The sequence below is a fragment of the Haemorhous mexicanus genome, chromosome 3 (assembly GCF_027477595.1).
Source record: "Haemorhous mexicanus isolate bHaeMex1 chromosome 3, bHaeMex1.pri, whole genome shotgun sequence".
NCBI lineage: Eukaryota > Metazoa > Chordata > Aves > Passeriformes > Fringillidae > Haemorhous > Haemorhous mexicanus.
Genome location: NC_082343.1, coordinates 102,753,507 through 102,772,487, shown reverse-complemented (window position 1 = coordinate 102,772,487; position 18,981 = coordinate 102,753,507). Strand labels below are relative to the sequence as shown.

The 18,981-nt window shown below is 37.0% G+C and overlaps 1 protein-coding gene across 3 annotated transcripts in view; it reads right to left on the bottom strand.

Annotated features, from left to right (window-relative positions):
* ASAP2 (ArfGAP with SH3 domain, ankyrin repeat and PH domain 2) overlaps window positions 1–18,981 on the bottom strand; it is an 84,718-nt gene that overhangs the window by 43,270 nt on the left and 22,467 nt on the right. For all 3 annotated transcript variants that reach the window (XM_059842848.1, XM_059842849.1, XM_059842850.1), the window contains exons 4-6: window positions 11,504–11,578; window positions 9,895–9,944; window positions 122–251 (exon numbers count right to left, since the gene is read on the bottom strand). In XM_059842848.1, coding sequence (XP_059698831.1) covers window positions 122–251; window positions 9,895–9,944; window positions 11,504–11,578 — 255 coding nt within the window. The remainder of the gene's footprint in view (window positions 1–121; window positions 252–9,894; window positions 9,945–11,503; window positions 11,579–18,981) is intronic.

Sequence of the window (18,981 nt, the reverse complement as noted above, 5' to 3'; positions counted from 1 at the left end):
TTCCTTTTAATATCACAGCTACTCTTAAACAATTGCACTTTTCAAAATTTTCCTACAAACACAATAACAACCACAACCACAACAACAACAATAATAATAATAATTTCACACTGAATCTTACCTCACACATCTGTAACTGGAAGAACCTTCTTTCTTTCTCCATCTCTTCTGCAATTTCAGCTCCACTTATTTCTGTACGAATCATCCCATGAAGCTTAGCATGCTCTTTTTTCTCCTTCTCTATTTTTGTACTATAAGGCAAAAATAATCAGTCAATGAAGTGAGAAATCCACAGCCTCTCAGGAAATCAGATTATTCACAAAGTCTACTGACAGATGCAGAGCCAAACTCCTGTAGCTTTGCATATTACTTACTTCCAGATGACATTTCATTTGAAATTTGACAATTACTAAAGATCAGCAATGACATACAGTAGCTGAAATCTAATTAATCATCTGTTAAAGTCATGTTCTGACAGATATTCCAAAAGACAGTCAATAAGAAGTACATACTAAGTTCCTGCTCCAAAGAAAGAAAATACAGGAAAAAATAATGAGTTTTAATTGAAAACATAGAGGGATGTTTAATCCCAACAGAGCAAACACTGGTTAACAAAGTTCAGTTATGTCACCAGATTTATTGAGTCTTGCCTGTCATCAAGTCATCTTCTATATATACAGGGTTTCCCAAGCCAAAATCACAGTTGCTGCCTCTACTTGCTGCTGAGCCAGTTGGCACTGGGAATGCCGACCAGCCGGCTGTGTTGCAGACTTCAAAGTCTGCTAGACCAGCTGTCCTAATTCCCTAAAAGTTTCCATGAACATTTTCCAAGAGCTCTGAATAAAACAGGTTCTCCTGCAGAATATAAATGAATAACCAATGCCTGGGCTATTCCCATAAACTCACTTCTGCATTTGTTAAAGCTATTCTCCTTATTACTCCTAAATGCAGTAGCATAATTTGACAACCCAGTTAGATAAGTCTAATATAAATACATATATTTATATATTAAGGAAAGAAAATACATGAGGGTGTTTACTTTTTGAAGACTTTTAGTTTTCTACTCATACTGTTTAGAACCTCAAAATTCTGAAAAGAGCTTCCTGAGGAAATGCTATACTGCTTTTGAACAAGGAATACAGGAAGGAGATCAGAGGAACAAATAACACACACAACTGTCCTACCTCCTCTTGGGTAGTCAAGTGTCTCTTAGCTCTCTCTCTGAAAAGGTGACATGTCTCAAGTACTCTCTTAACCTGATGTTAACATTACCCTAACAGCTTATGGGAAAATGTCTAGAAGGTCTAAGGACTTCCAGACAACAAAATATTCTGTATATACACTTCTCAAGAATGAGGAACTGCCTCCTATTACACCTCAAGCAGCAAGGGAAAACAAGAATTAATTCCATTAATCCTTTCCCTTCAACATTCCCATTGGGAAGCATTTTGAGCAGCAGTTCAAGAAGCCCCACTGTGCTCTCAGCATGGGCAGACACAGCAGAGCCAGCCCTGTGCAGTATTGCAGCACATTCAGCCAGCACTGTGCTCTTCCTCAGCCCATCACACCCCACCAGAAGCAGACGTTTGGAAGGAAGCTCCTCTCCTTTGAAATAAATGTTCTGAAAACCTCCAGTTGCCTGAATTAAAACTCAGTTCCAGAATGTTCTGTTTTCATGAAGAGTAAGTCCTCACTCTTACCCAATTACTACCAGTTATGCTATTTTGGAGGCACAGAACACAAGAGTCCAGACGCAAGAATTAACCAGACAATCCTGAACAAGAAAGATAAACCACTACAAAAAAGATTCACAGAAAATTATGAATATGCAGCTCATTTCTAGCACACACTCTAGAAGAGTTTACATTATATCACACTTGATAGCTCTAAAACAGTCAAACCTCAGAGAAAAGATCCAGGATGTTTCCATTCTCTCCATTTTTGAATTAACCTAGTGTTCTTGAGGCCAGAGAACTCACTAACATGTGACCAGGAGTGAGAAGGCTAATAACTACCAATTACCATTCTATAGTATTTTCATTTTTTACAGAGAACAATACTCAAGCATAAGAAAATGAAACCACCTCCAAAATCTTGGGAGTTTATTAGCACGCCATCAGGTATCTCTCAATGCCAGTTAAACCAAAAGACAGCTAACACTGCCAAACAGACAAACATTATGCACAATACCACAGCATACATTGTAATCCTCTTAAAGAAAGCTAGATTTTGGTGTAAGAGTGCTTTCTGCTCTTTAAAGGATGAATCATACTCCATAGGCAAAAAAGTAGTAAAACCAAGATGAAAATATACTGACCTCTATCAAGCAATTCAGAGAAAGACATCCTTGAAGCCATTTGGTGGAGCTTCAGGCTACCTGTTTTCAAAACTCAAAAAGCTACTTAACCAAAAACCCCAAATCACCTCTTAGTGACAAGTATCACAGATACATGCCTCGTGCATTTCACATTTACATTTCCTCATTATTTTACTTTTAATACCTAACTACATCTTCATCTTTGTAGTTCAGAATTTACCTAGTTGTTTTGCCACAATTATAGGCTACCTCCTCTCTGACTGATACTACAGGACACTGCTTCTAGGGAGACAAACCCCTCACAGCCCTTTGCATGCAAATCTTCTGAGTGCTAAAGGCCGGCTGAATGTCCTATCCAAATGCAAGGATCAACTCAGCTTCAAGTGTCAGTCTGTTGTGACATTAACCAAATCCTTTTGGCAAAGATAGTCCTCTAACACTACAGCGCGAGATTTCCAAATGTTGCAGGGTGTTCAGGTTTTCCTGGCAGATCAATTATCCCAAATAATTAAGAAAATTGTGAAAACTCTAAAAAATACCCCAGAAGCAATAAGAAAGCAGCAAATGCTTTGTAATGCTGCTATTCTTGGAGCTCATGCAGCACATATCACATATACACACTTTGCTGACTACGATTAAAATGTGAGCGCACGTCAGTCCATTTACAAGACAGCTGCACATAACTAATATACAGTGAGGTCAGATGTGTGTAACAGACAAGCAAAGCTGAAATACAGGATGAAGAATTACAACAGTAAAGTCAGAGATACAAAGTGAATGGTCTCACCCATTCATTTTCCAATATTTTTACCACTTCAATTTGAAGAGAAACCATCTTTCAATATAAATTACAATTTTCATTCCAATAAATCAATTTTGTCATACAGATTGTGGTATAAATAAGCACCAAAAACTTGCATTTATTTTCTGTCAGTCAATAAGGGTAAAAAATTAGAGCACCCTGTGTACATGCAGCAGTAGTGAACTGGCTGGCTGGGAAGCAACTCTGTCATTCTTCCTCTCCTTCTCCATACAGCAGTCAGCCAGGCTGAGTCTGGGTACACACACATGAGAAGGTGCAGAGACTGAGAATAGCACCTGGAAGGAACACACTTTAATTGGTAGCACTCTGGAAAAAGAAGTGCTTCTGAAGGCTATTTTGTTTGACCAAATAATATTAGACATTTTCATTTCAAATATCCTTTCACTGTCTAGGCTTTCTTTTCAGCCTGACTCTCCAGGCTTGGGCCCTCCCGCTTTTTGGTGAAAGAGTCTCCATTTCACTTCGTCCTACTGTCTGTCAATGCTCACAGTAAAGTATGTCTCTCTTCTAACACTCAAGTCCTCAATGAAGAAGAACTCTTTTCCTTTTGGAAATGCTTGAAAGGTTTTCCCTTCCATACATCCTGCTTTGAATGATAAAGGGGAAGAGGACAGAAGGAGCGATATGTGTTCAGATCATTTCACCCATTACAGATGCAGATTCATTCAAAGACTTTTCCATTTAATTTGTAGGTAATCTCTTTCAAAATAAAAATACTTAACATGAAATCTTATACTTAAAACAGTATATTGTGGATGTGGTTACCTGGACTTCAGTAAAGCCTTTGACACTGTTTCCCACAGGATTCTCCTGGAGAAACTGGCTGCTCGTGTCTTGAACAGGCAACTGTTCACTGGGAAAAAAAACCTGCCTGGAGAGCCTGGACGATGATGGTGAATGGAATTACTCCAGCTGGTGACTGGTCACTAGTGGTATTCCCCAGACTTGGTGTTGGGGCCAGTCCTGATTAATATCTCTATGAATCACCTGGAAAAGGGAACTGCATTCCCAATAAGCCTTCAGATGACACTAAGCTGGGGGGGCATGTGGATCTGCTGGAGGGTAGGAAGACTGCTGAGGGATCTGGACAGGCTGGATCAATAAGGAAAGGCCAGTGGTATGAAGTTCAATAAGGCCAAGTGCCAGGTCCCACACTTGGATCACAACAACCCCAAGCAGCCCTACAGGCTGGGGACGGAGTGGCTGGAAAGCTGCCTGTCAGCAAAGAGCCTGGAGGTCCTGGTCAGAAGCCAGCTGAGCACAAGCCAGCATGTGCTCAGGTGGCCAAGAAGGCCAATGGCATTCTGGCCTGTATCAGTAATAGTGTGGTTAACAGGACCAAGACAGTGATTATCCCCCTGTACTCTGCACCAGTGAGTCCACACCTTGAGTGCTGTGTCCAGTCTGGAGCACAACTTTGAGGAGAAGTGTCTGAGGGAGCTGGGATTCTTTAGGCTGTTGAAAATGAGGTTTGAGGGGACCTTATCATTCTTTACAACTACCTGAAAGGAGGTTTTAGCAATGGAATTTCAGTTTCCTCTCACAGGTAACAAGCAATAGCACAAAAAGAAACTGCCTCAAGTTACACCAGGAAGTTTTGATTGGATATTAGAAAAAAAAAAATCTTCTGGAAAGGGCTGCCAAGCATTGGACCAGGCTGCCCATGGGAGTGGTTGAGTCGCTATGCCTGCAGGTATTTAGATGTGTAGATGTAACCCTTAGGGATATGCTTTAGATGGGGACTTGGCAGAGTTAGATTTATGGTTGAACTTGATCATCTTAAAGGTATTTTCAAACTTAAATCATTGTATTATTCTATACTATGATTTTATATTTAGGTAACCTTGTCTAGCACTTTCATTCTATATCACTATTTACAAGCTGTGACCTCCACTTTGTCTTATCTACATGCATTAAAAGGAAACATGGCAGAACTATCTAGGAGCTATGAATATCAATGGTCTTCTGAGTCAAGTTAGAGCTCTGTAGTAGTAAATTGAGAAATGGTTGCAGAATTTTCAGATAAAATTGTTTTATATTGTGCAAAACATGAGTTAACTAAAGTGCAAATAGCATCACTTAAAAAATAGTTATGCAGACATCTTAACAGATGACTGTATTTGACTTTGTTCATTTTTCCATTGACTTCAAATAGTTCAGAAAAAAATCAATGATAATTATTTCTAGATATGAGCACTTGGGTTTCTTCACAGTAATGTATTGTTAATGCCTGGATCTTAAAATGCCATAAGCACATTCAAATAACTTGTTCTCTTCACTTAGTTGTGCAAAAGAGATCTCATGCCCAGTTTTTAAAAGGAGAATGGCAAAGAAGGAGAGGTAATCAGCCTTACCAGAAATAGCTCATTAGTTTCCATTAAACCTTTACATTTCTTAGCATGAGCACAACACTTGTTAAAGAAGACTTCTGAAGACAATAGCATTTACAGGCCACAAAATAAGACAACTCTATTTTAAAAAATTAACATTTTTTTCTTTTCAGGAAAATCAGGTTTATATCCAGAATACAGACTTATTCAGCTAAAAAAAAATTGTGAATAATATGCTTCAGTAAGTTTATGCTTCTATTTCCTGTGTGAAATTGACATAAAGTCTTTACCTCGGAATGTACCACAACAGGACCGATCAAACTGAAGCATGTGGGTGATATCTGGCTCAGTGCCTTGCTGAATCCGATCTGTTTGCTGGGAGAATGAGCAGTTTTTATGACATGTGTACTCCTTCCCCATATGGTCCCCCGGCACGCCTGCCATTAGTGTTTAAGTACACAGGGGAAAGCAACTGCCTCGTAACAAGAAGAGCCCAGTCTGAAACAGCTCTCCCAAAGGACGCAGACCAGTCCCACTGCATTGCTCTGGTGGCCAGCAGCATCTCCCAGCTCTTATGTGGGAAACAACAACTGTAACTGAGGTCCCATCAAAAATGCAATGCTTTAAGGCTTTAAAAACATTTTAAAATCTTTATGGCTCCAACTGAGTCATATTAACGATTGGTGGTGAGAAAATATAACTTATTCATGAATGCCACCTCAGGATAGTCCCAATTTTTGACTGAAGTAGGTTTGCATGAAGCTATAGGTTGCTTGCTCCTCATACTACCTTACTCAAGAGCAGCCCCAGGGTACAGAGAAAGAGAGCTCCAGCTTCCCTCCATTACTTCAGCTAAGGTGATCCTGAGAAAAACAGTCTGAGAAGTTAGGTGGCTACAGGGCAAAGGAGGTGCATAGTAATCAACAATGATTGATGGTGATCCAAGATCATCAGAATGGATCTTAACATCTCTCTCCCGAACAAGAACTAGATACATAGGAATTTTTAAACACACCTAATTACAGAGAGAGGTTGGATCTCAAAAATTGTTATGGGAATAAAGCAAAGCAGATACCATTTTTAAATTAACTTTCCTTCTTTTCAAATATGTCACACGTGGGTATATTTGCACCCAAGAGGTTATCACAAAAGTGCAAGGAAGAGAGATGAGATAGGGTGATAAATAAGCTTAAAATCTTTCCTTATAAAAACAGCAATCAATATGGAAACTGTCACTTCCCAACAGACTAGAAAAACACCAATTCATTATCCGGCACATAGCTTCACAGGTCTGTACTTGTGACTAGGAAATGCAGATGAACAGTATGATGTTAAGCATATGATACAGAGGCATGTGCAGAAAAAGAGCAGCCAAGCAGCCTTGAATAGTTTGTTAACCAAAAGGGAAACGGAAAAGAAAGAAAAAAAAAAAAAAGGGGGAAGAATTTTAAAAAGAGTTATTCACATGTTAGAAGAAATATCACTAGAAAAGACAGCTCACTAAGCACACACCTAGAATTGGTTTTAGGCAGAATCCAAACAAGGAGTTATCTAAAGTAACAGACTGAAGAGGGCTGAGCAAACCTCTGGCTATCAGCACCTACACCCACCATTCTACTCTGGCAACACAAGCTGTAGGTGAGACTGAGGTTACCTCTCCCAGTTACTTTGTCTTTTTACTTCTCTTAAAGGAGAGAGAATGAAGACACCACAACAAAACCCCCAAAATTTGCAATTAAGACTTCTTGAGGTGATTCTGCATCCACCCATTGCTACAGATGATCAAAACACACAGCTATAAGGAAGTTTAGATTCAGGACAGCCACAGAATGAAAAGAGTTTTCTTAAGAAACCTCAGCAGCATGTATAATAGCAACCCAGAAAAACCTCACTGTTTTCCTATGTCAAAAAATTAGTATGAGAAAAAAGATAACCTGAACAAATTCAAGCTCAAATTAATATTCTCATTCTAAGTTGAAAATCGTGTCATTAAAATTCCCATCTCTAGTTTTTTAAAGGCAAATGCTCCATAATGACAGGTCATAACATCTCAATTTATCTGGGAACTGATCTTATGTACAAGAGGTCTGACAAATCCCACAGTCCTACAGGCAGGGGTCTCAGGGAAGTTCCAAGACTGAATTTAACTCAACAAAACCATGGAAAAGTGGTCAGCTTCTTGGTATAAGCAACACAGCTTGCAGTGAAAAACAATACTCCCTGACTGCCAACCTTATGCCATGAAAAGTAATTTCCACTGTTGTAGAACAGCCTACCAAAAAAAAAAAAAAAAAAAAAAAAAAAAAAAAAAAAAAAAAGAGCAGCCCATTATTTGAATAATTGTCTAGTAAAAAGAATTCCCAGACTCCCTATCCTGAGCCTCAAATGATCCTTTGGTCTTTACCAAAGTCAAGGAGTCCAACAGACTGGACTAAGAGCTTAAAACTTCAAAATATTGATGTGGAACTTTCATCTAACCACTTTAAAAAAATGCAGCACCCAGTAATTTTACCAGCCCACTACTTAGAAATACCAAAAAAATGGTTCATGGACCTGAAAAAAATTCCTCATGAATGTGTACTACCTTCAAGCTTTGCACGTTGAATAACCTGACACATAAATGGCTTAGAAATGAGCACTGTCAAGTAGGTCTGCTTCATTTGTTAAAAGATCTTGCAGAAAGTAGAGATAACTGCAACTGGAAAAAGGAAACCCATTTCAGATCAAAACCCAAGTGTCTTACTTGAAAGCAAAGTCATAGAAAAGGTTTTCTAAAGGATTTCCAGTTGAAAGAAAAAGAAAAAAAATCTCATTATATCATACAAGCAGCAACGGATTCAATGCCGCAGACAGAAAACACATCATCAGCATCATGTTTTCAGATCCTGACTGGCACAGCACACAAAATAACATTTCCAACATGTCCATAACCTCAAATGAAAATCCCCAAACATACAAATACATTTTCTAAGGGGATTTCTTACTTCTCAAGTACTTAATTAAATTAAATAACAACTGAAAATATTTCTGGTATATCTGACTCTGAAATGCCAGCTCTGAACAAACTGATGGTCAAGCTCAAATCATTACATCATTTCAACACACTCATCCTAATGAATATTAGATCAGAAATCCTAAAAGCACTAGAGGTCTTGGTCCAATAGTAACATTCCTCTTGGTGTACGTCCCAGCAGTACACAAATTTATTTTAAATTCTGCACATAAACTTTGTGAGTTGTCAGTATGCATAGTCATACACAAGTAAACAAGCATTCAGATCCAGTAATCAAGCAGTGCTGGACAACAGCAGACTAATTATAGGACTATTCTTTAAGGCTTGTCCTCAGAGATCAACTACTGCCACAGGTAATGATTAGAAATCTTAATTACTTCAATAGTCAATAACTGGAATGGCACCAAATGAGACTGCTCACCAGTGTCAGGAACATAAAACACTGGAACCAACACAATCTTCTATGGATTTAGAGTGTCAGACTAGAGGTTTATCTCAGTATTTCAGAATGTTCTTTTATGAAAATCCAGCTGTAGCTAGGCAGTTTCAAAAACCAAAAGCCACACAAGTCTTCCTCAAATTTGATGCTAGAAAGCAATAACTAGACCATTCTCATTGTTATTTACAAAAGGAATAATGAAATTTACCTAACTAGTTGCTTTTGTGGGTAAACCAGCTACAGGAATAATTTCTGAAGACTTCAGACAGACTAAGTGGGCACCAAAGAATCACTATAACTTTGTGCAATTAAAAAAAAAAAAAACATAAATGGTGCTGGATTTTCAACCAGTCTAGCTGACTGTGGATCTGCAAGTTATTTATGTTAAATAGTATAATCATATTTGGTTCTTCTGGACCTGTATCATCAGAGATGGTCTCATGCAAGGCAGCACTATTTCAGAAGAACAAAGACACTGGAGATGGGACACAAAACTGATAGTCAATCTAGGTAATACTGTAATGTGGAATAAAACTCACTACAAAATTCTACTTCAGAGACTGTCAGCTGTAATGATACAATTGACCTGGCCAACCCTGGAAACAACTGTCTCTGATGCAGGACACTGAATCACTTAAGATTTACCAGGACCCAATAAATTGTGCTTGATATTCGGTGTTGAGCTTTGTTGACTCATTCAATTTATTTAGCTAGATATAAAATTCCAGTTTTTATAAACTTATTTCATAGCTGTTTGTTTAAGCAGTGTATCTGGTAACTTCAAACAAGTGGCTTATGCTAAGTAGGGTTAGATCCACAACATAAGACACAACTCACAAGCCTCAGATAGGTGTACATCCACTTCTAATACATGCTGCACCTGCTGAGAGCATCCAACCTCAGCATTAAGTAATAAACTCTACAGATTTCAGTTACATTTCCCTCTTAAATAGAAGTTTAAAAGATACATACACTTTTGTTTCATAGTCCTTCCAAGCTTTATCAAAGGGTTTTTTCAGGTCCTGTGAAGAAAAGAGAAAAAATAACAGCCAGCTATTTGCATGAAAAATACTGTGGCTCTAACAATGAAGACACACCTTGGCCCCTTGCAGTGCCTACTAGAATAAGGGACTTCACTCTCTCTTCCAAGGCTTGTGCAAAAGCAGTCTTGCACATAGGAAAACCAATCTTGTAAAGAGAATCAATACACTCATGTTTTGAAAAGCATCTCTAGGATGCTCTTTACTATGATTTTTACAGCTCCATTTTACTCCTTAAAAGGTATAACAATATGTTATCCTAAGACCACACTATGCAATTAATCAAAGTTACTACTTTCTCATCATTCTATCTGTCTCTACTGGAAAAAAGTCCCTGTCCCAAGGCTGCCTTGGCTAAGAGCTTGATTCATCACACTAAAGTTTAAAAAAATCGAATTTCCACTGACTTAATGGGAACAGTATAGACCTTATAGCTCAGCGTAACTAATTCCATGAGAATTATGGATTACTTACATTCCAAATTCCTTTATCTTCTTTCCTCTAAATAAGGTAATTTGGATAAAATGATCTTAACAAGTTGTAACATTATTTCACTGATGTCTAAAAATGCAAGAGCTGAAATTTTGATGAAGTTCAAGAGAACAGACAACTACAACTGTCAGACACTGGAAAATCTTTGCAACTATAGATTAAGAACTAATTCTTACATGTTAATTAATTATTGAGACAATTATTAAATGAACTGAAGTAGCATTTGATTATATTCTCAAGGCAGTGGGGAAACACTGTATTGTAGTAAATGTATTTATCCTGACATAGAGAAAAACATGAGAGAAATGTGGTAAGCAAACAACACAAAGATAATAAGTCTATCTTATTAAATAATCTATTTATGCTCCAGTAATTTACAGAAACCATTTTTAGTCTATGTACATATTTTTTTCCTTCCTTCAGTGTCCTAGAACAATAGCTGCCAGTCACTTCCTGTTCACTCACTAGTAAACAAAGCAAAAGCTGAGTAAGTTTGCTTGCCATAGGCTCTGAAATTTATGATAAACATATCATCATTTGAGTCTTAAGTTGCTGTTATTTCAAATAGGAAATGTCCTTGGCGCATAAACAAATAGATTTCAGCTTCTTAAAAAAAATCCTATGCTCATACAGTCTATTGTGTGTTTCTTAATAGTTCCAGGTAAGTTTAGAATGATAAAAATCCTTAAAAATATAGTACTACCCTTAACTCAACTAAGCAAATATCTGAATCTTACGCCTCTTTCTTTGCTTATCTTCTGCATCTCAGGCCTGCTTTTAAAGCTTCTCAAATGTTGTTTTGTATACACACTCAAGAACATGAGGTATGTGAATCCACAAACAGAAAGGATAACTTGATTCACAAAAAAAAAACAAAACAAAAACAAAAAAAAACCCACAAAAACAAACAAAACCCCCAAAGTCTTGTTTATTGAGGTAATACATTACTTGAGTATCCTACACCTTACAACACATAAGATTAATACACTTGCTAAATATATCTACTGTACCAATAACAATCCTATATATTAATAGGAGGAAAGACATACCCCTTTCACTCCTTTCAGGTCTCCCTTCAGCAAACTGTCCAATGGAAAAGTGATTATGTTGTTCATATTCTGAATCTGTAACAACAAAATTACACCAAATCAGTTAATATACTTAGACACAGAATGCAAGCTGTCTTAATACACACATTTCAGAAAGTTTCACGAGGAAATCATACATAATATTTTCCTGCCCATGTCTTATGGAGATGTTTATCAGCACAGCCAGTAATCAAAGACGAAACCAACATAAGTTAATTAAGCTCACTCTGGAAACATTATAACCCAAACCAGCAGGAAACCTCCAAAATTACTGCTGATTATAAATACCTCATCCAACAGCGTCTGCAAAATAAGAACACTAATTTTTACATTGCCTTATTTCCCTATTTAAATTCTATGAATAGAAGTATACCATTTTTTAGCACTGAAAATTTTAAGTTCATGAGCATATTTTATATTAACCTTGCTTACTTTTTAGCTTCTTCAGACCTATTCCATAAAGCATATCTGCCTACTCTCCCAAAACATGGCATCTTACTCTGACAGAAGTTATAAAGACAAAGAATGCTGGCCTGTAAAAAAGCCACCATTCCAATATTTTCCATTTGATTTTAAAAAGCAATATATCTGCCTTATTTATCTCATGCAAACTTTGAAATAAGATTTTAATGAGGTCTTAAGTATGTAAGTAATTCAAGAGAAAATAAGTACTTCAAGAAGATAAAAATTATTTCAAAGTAAGATGGTGGGAAAATAATAATGATTTTTGTTAAATATCTGTATGATAATATTTTAGCAAGTAAAAAGAACAAAGAAACACTGTAGGAATAAGACAGCTAGGAAAAGATTGTATATCAACTCCTTTATGAGTCAGGGAAAACATTCAAGGTATGGATCATAATATCTAGGCAGAGAGTTTAAACTGTAACTATTCATAAGGATTGGTTGCTCTGAGGAGCAAACCCAAAATACTTCTGAATAACACAAAGAGAAAAAAATCAGAATAACTTTTGTAGCAGTTCGGCAAAAGTTGCCCTTGGATGAGTAACATCATTTTTGGTATTTTATGGTGTTCTTTTAAAATGCAATTTTTTTTTAAGAAGCTCTGAAATCCCTACATGAAGATGGATTTCAAATGATCCAATTACAGAAAGAACTCTGCATCATGTAGGAACAAATAGTTTTATTTCTTTAGGAATAATGTCAGGGACGTCAAAGTGCCCTTTAGCGTAACCCATCCAGAGATGAAAGAATACTAAAATTTCAAGGAAAAAATAATTCCAATTATAGATGCTTCAGAATTGTATTTTACAATTCTGGGGAGAAATTGTATTGTAAATATTATCACCCTGTAGTTACTTGGTGGCCTCACTAGAACAGACTCCACGTAACAGTTATTGTTAAAACAAACCAGCAAAGCCCCACTGTCCCCACCTTTCCTCCTCAAAGAAACTACCTTACTGCATTTGCTTGAAATTTCAGCCACCAGTCAAAGTGAACCTTCCTCAGTTTTAAAGGTTACACAGATTGTCTCTGCATGGAAAAGCTAAAGAAAAGAAATACAGAAAATGTGGTCTCTCAAACTCTTAACACAAAACATATTTCCCCTGCTCCACCCTACTTTTTCTCCTCCCCACCAAGCTGCAGGACCCAACAACAGCCCTTCAGAATCAACAAGTTATATTTCAGCTCTGCATTAGGGTTGGTTTTTTTAAGTATTTCCTGTAAAAATTGAATGAGCAACATGTACACATGCTTAGCTGGCAGTGCTGGAAACCATCCACCTCCTAAGTCCTCAGCAGTACTACCACATGCATATATCAACACAACCATTCTCAAAGTTAATAAAATTAAATGTCACAGATACAGGGGGAAAATGCAAAGGCTTAAACTGCACAGCACCTACATTAAAAAATTCCAGAAGCTGCAAGTGCACATCCAGAAAGGTTATTCGGGTGGAAAAGAGAAAAGGTCTCTCTCAAGATATCTTTCCATGTGAAGTTTCCTACTTTGTTAGTCTATTTTATGGATGTGATGTAGTCAAATGTCTAACTTAAGGATCAATACTTTCATGGCCTCCATTTAATTACTCTTCAAATTCAGTACACAGGAATAAAGAACAAAGCATTTCTCAGCAGCAGACTCAAGATAACTGATTTTTCTTTAAGTCAGAAAAAAATAAACCATCTGAAGTATTATCTGAAACATACTCATGTGTAAACATCAGACTCCAAAATAGATATGGATTTTTGCTAGAATTTCACACCATGAGGCCTGGAGTCCAAAGCAGCTTTAAAAAAAAAAAAAAAGCAAAAAGAGGAGAAAAACTCTACATTCTTTTTAAAAGTTTAGAGACTGTTTGCCTATTCAAATTAATTCCTTCTGTGTGCTATCACCTGTACATTACCATCAGTCTATTGTATTCCCTATGCTCCTATTTTATTTGTAACAAAAGTAAACATACATAATGCATGAACTTGTCATTATTAACCCAGTTAGATGAATCATACTCCCTCATATTTATAAGTCAGCAAGCAGTATACAGATGAAAGATCTTACATGTTTTTCCCCTCTTTCTTGAGAAGCATAAGCTGAACGCTCTAAAAATATAGACCCATTTTTGGCATACAGAGAAGGACTAATATGTGCAGCTCCTACTCTGTGTGCAGAGTACAAGGAACAATGTAATGGACTCTACATTTTTACTACTTTATGTTTTAAAATGTGTTTTAAAAAAAATACACAAAGGTGCAAGAAAGCTTCACAGAAATTAATGTCATCCCATCTCAGAGGAACACTAGCAAATTTCACATGGTTAAAATACAAAGAAAGGAAAAAAAATAGTTGACCTCATTTCCACTTCCAACTTTGCTGCTTTGGCACTTGCAGTTTTCCTCTGACAGTTTCCAACAAGATGACAGTGTAAAAAATTAACACTTCCTAAGTTGGAGAAGGCTCAGAAGAAGAAATGGTGGGGGAGAGAACATATAAACAAAACACATAGCTGCCAGAAGTGCTGGTAGAGGCAACAAGCAAGCCAGCATTTCTAAAGGAGAAAGATGTTCAAGTGGCCTAAGGGCCTATGGTTAAACATTTAAATTCATTGTTTGCCAGCCCTCCTGATTACTTTAAGGTAAAGCTCTTTTCCCTAAGAGCTTTGTATACTGATGCCCACAGTACTTCTGTAGATTTTGTCTACTAAATCCAAGCAAAAAGGAAAAAAAGCCTTTCCAGTATACTTCAGAAGTTAAATACTTTTCTTTACATGCAGAACTTAAAACTTTTTCAGTTTAGACTAAAATTCAGGCACTTGAGCAGTATGATACGTCTCCTATTGCCATTACTAAACCTTAGATGCAGTCCCTGTACTTAGCTGTGGGCTTCTCAACCATCAGTGAGCTTGTGTGTGTGCAGGTGATGGCAGTACTGCCTGCTGACAAATCATGAAGTGTTGGGGGGTTTTTCTATGGCAAGTGCTATTGGATTTAATAGTTTCCAGTAATTTTTCTAGTGACATGAGCTTTAGTAGGACAAGGCCAATCAACACAGCAGGGAGAAAGTGGAAATCAGAGCATCCACAGATGCCCTGATGAGCATTGTACAGATGAGACATTGTCTGTCTAAACTTAAGGTTTAGCATCTACCCCCAAGACTTCAGAAAAATGTGTAACAAAGACTGGTGGCACAAACTTTCATCTTTGCACTGTGTCTTCCTTCCCCTCACACACAAGGACACAGTGCTGCCCTTCCCCTGTCCTCACCCCCTTTCCTCTGCAGCACAGGTGTGGCTAAGCTGGGACACCACCCACCACCCATTATGCTACAGGGAAAATGACTCCAGCAGAACAGGAGCTGGGCACCACTAAGCGACCACATGGAGCTGCTGGCACAGCTGTCTAGAAAAATGCCTTCACACAAGACACCAAGTGTTGCCACCATGGACTACTTAGAGTCAGCCCCATTATTAGCACCAACATGCAAACTACAAGCTGGGAGTTTCTCTATTAGAAAGTACTTCATGGGAAATTTGAAAAGCATAAAATGAAGAGCTGCAGAAGAAAAGGAAGGAAGAGGCTTGGGGTTATTCTAGCCCTTCTTCCTTAGCAGTAGAGAACTCCAGAGTGGACATTTTCTAACCTAGGTTGAAAGACCTAAGTGGTAGGCTTCTATCACTTTCTCTGGGACACCTCACCTAATATTTTCAGAGTGAGATTCCATTTATAAACAATTTATTATTTTCCTCCTCTACAATCAGAGTTATCTGTGAAGTAAACATTCTTCTAGACTTTCTTCATAAACCTACCTATTGAAGCCCTCATAATGTTTTATTACTGTCCTCTGAATTTCCTCCAGTTGGACCAACACCCTTTGGCAAAAAAATAAAGATTTGATTCCAGGTGGAGCTGAACTCATGCTTCTCAGGAGGAATTATTAGATCTTGGTTTATATCTCTACAAGCACAAATCAAAGAGTCCTCTATTTTTTAACTCACACTGTTAGCCAAGTTTTCCCCGAGTGTACTGGTGAAAAACTGAAAGCTCACAACTTAAATCATTAAGATCCATATATCATACTTCAATCTCAAATATGTATACGTGTAGGGCTTTTTCAAGGATTTCAGTGATTCCTCCTAAACAAAAATCACTGCTGTTCTTCCATTTTTTCTGACTAAATATCCAAGGATTATTAATAGAAAATAGAATCTCTTACTTCCAGCTATCTTCCACAGAGTGGAAACATCAGATCCACTCCTCTCAATGCAGCCTGTTTCATTAACTTTACATTTATATAAATGAAAAATAAAGGAAAAAAGTAAACAAATACAGAAAATGGTATTTGTTAAATAGCTACTTCATCTTCACAGATCAAACCCCTTTTCAAGAAGTGTTGACAAAGATGCACAACTAGAGTTTATTTCCTCTCAGTGTAGCAATTTAATAGGATTTAAAGGAGAAAATATTTAAAGTGCAAACATACTGCAATAAGCCTTTCCTTGTCCTAACATTTTTCATATTAAGACTCATTAAGACTTTACCCCTTGGCACTATACTTAAGAAGGAAGAGTAATTAACACTACAAGCAAGTACCGTACAGAACTAACCTACCTGGGAGCACTGCCTACTCTACTGGGTGGTCCAAGTCTATTAGGAATTAGTAACAAGGTTGCCATCATCAGCAATATTGTGCTTGCCACAAAATGTAGTATGTTGTTTCTGAAAATGGCCTCTAGTACTTTCATATCTTTCACTACCAAAAAGACAAACTGATTGCTCAATCTTCTTGAAAAAACAGAAGTTGAAAAAAAATTTTAAGCTGATATCAGAGCTTTGGCAAGAGAAAATAACTGCACAGTATATATCGCAAAGTGATCCAAATGATGCAAACAGGTAGAATGGCTAAAATGAGTGGTTACAAGGATCTTGCACACAGTAAATATAAATTCATTTCTTGAAGATGCATTTATAAATCCCTTCAAAAACTGAAGAAAAATTACAAAGGTTGGGGTGGGTTTTTTTTTTAAATTTGATGCACTATTTGAAAGTGCACACATAAAAGCAGCATAGCAAACTTACAAAAACCTCAAGACCTAAATTTTAACTTGAATAGTAAGTATTCAGGTTTTAGGATTAAAAATGAAAACACTTCAGCTGTTATTGAAATAACTTGAAACACTGATGCCATCATAAGGCCATAAAAACACCAAAGTCTTTTGGGAAACTTTAAAAATTATTAGGGAAAACAAGCACCTGAAAATTTAGTTAAAGCAGAACAACTTTATAATGCCTTTCCTCTACCTTACAAAGGACAAGTTTAAGGAAAATCTGTGTGCAGAAGGACTTTAGAGCTCCAGCTCTAAATGCCATCCAGGCCAAGAGCTGACAGAACACATCAGCTTCTAGAAACAAAAGTAGAATATATGACAAAGCAAAACTTGACAGTAGCCCTAAAGCTTTGCCAGTGTTAATAGCTTTGGCATCTGTTCCAGTCTGAACATGTCCTCTCACTTCCTTGCACATTCCCCATCCACTTCAGTTCAAATCTTCTGTGGAAATTCAGCACCCTGTGAAACTCCAGAGACAGGTCTATTTAAAGAGTACCTTTCAGAATGTTTTTTCAACAGTAGCAGGTTGCATGGCCCTGGCTACATTTTTGATGCAAATATTTACAACCAAAACATGTGGAGCTACAGGGAAACACCAGAGGAGAGGTATGTTTTTAATATCATTATGTTGAAAGCATTCAGAGTTGGATACATCATCTCATTTTGAGAACGCACATGTGGCTATGACTTAAACAAAATACACCCCAAATTATTTCCAATTCCTGTACAGAAATTTTTATACTGGTCAATACCCTTTTAACCTTCTAGAAAACTACACCTCAAACACTGAATTTATGAACAGATTTTCAAAGTGACCAGTTACTAAAAGTTTTTTCTAGTGGCATTGACTTCTAATAAGCAAAGCTATATAAGGCTATAATTTTTCATTATTGTAGATTTCTTTTTCATAAATATGGCATTTACAAGCAATAATGAAGTTCACATCCTTTTTTCATATGATTTCTTCCTGGAGGAAACTATTTTCCTACTGAGACACCAAATTCAAAGACCAATAGGTTTTCTTTGCTAGTCAGGAAGAAACAAAAAGCTTCAAACCTCAACAATATGAGGCATATTAGGAAGGAGCAGAACTTTACAGAGACCTGCTCTTCACCAGACAGTAATAAAGAGAGAAGGTGCCTATGCTACTGCAATATTAAAAAAAGAAATTATATTCATGCCTATGCAAAATTACTCTTCTCTTCAAAAACAGAGAAAATAAGAACCACAAACTGAGAAAACCAACAGACTTAGCTACCCTCTTATGACATAGCCTCTCCTTATACACACAAACTGAAGCAAAAGGACATAGCTGTTACTAAAAAAAACCAGTACTCAGCAAAAAGAACTACAAATATTCCTTGGAGAAGACACAAAACACTTAGGGAGATAACAAAAGGTAACAAAAACATGCATTCCAACTTCCCATAGATACTTATTTTGATGTTTTTGCTTTCCATAGCATGGAAGAAAATTTATTCTTGTCAGAAACATTTTGCAAAGATAGTAGTCTCTGGTTTTCAAAGAACAAATAGCTAAGATTTTTGGTAAAAAGCAACATCTTCTAGCCATCAGAAGTATTATTGAAATGTAATACATTCAAAGATTTTTCTGAAGAGGGGGTGTAGCTTTTAGCAGATTGCTTTTTAAAACCACTTAAACATCAAATTTCCCAGATCCATTTGCCTAATGAATTCATCATACGGCAATTAATATATGATAGAGGGGGTTTTAGTCAACAGAAGGTATCAATTAGAAGATCCATTCAATTTTCCTTTCCATAGGAGCTGCCTGCCTCTGTATGACAGACTTCGGATAACTGACTCACATTGAATCAGGATGCCTCTTCTCATACATAATCTCAGATAGTATTTGC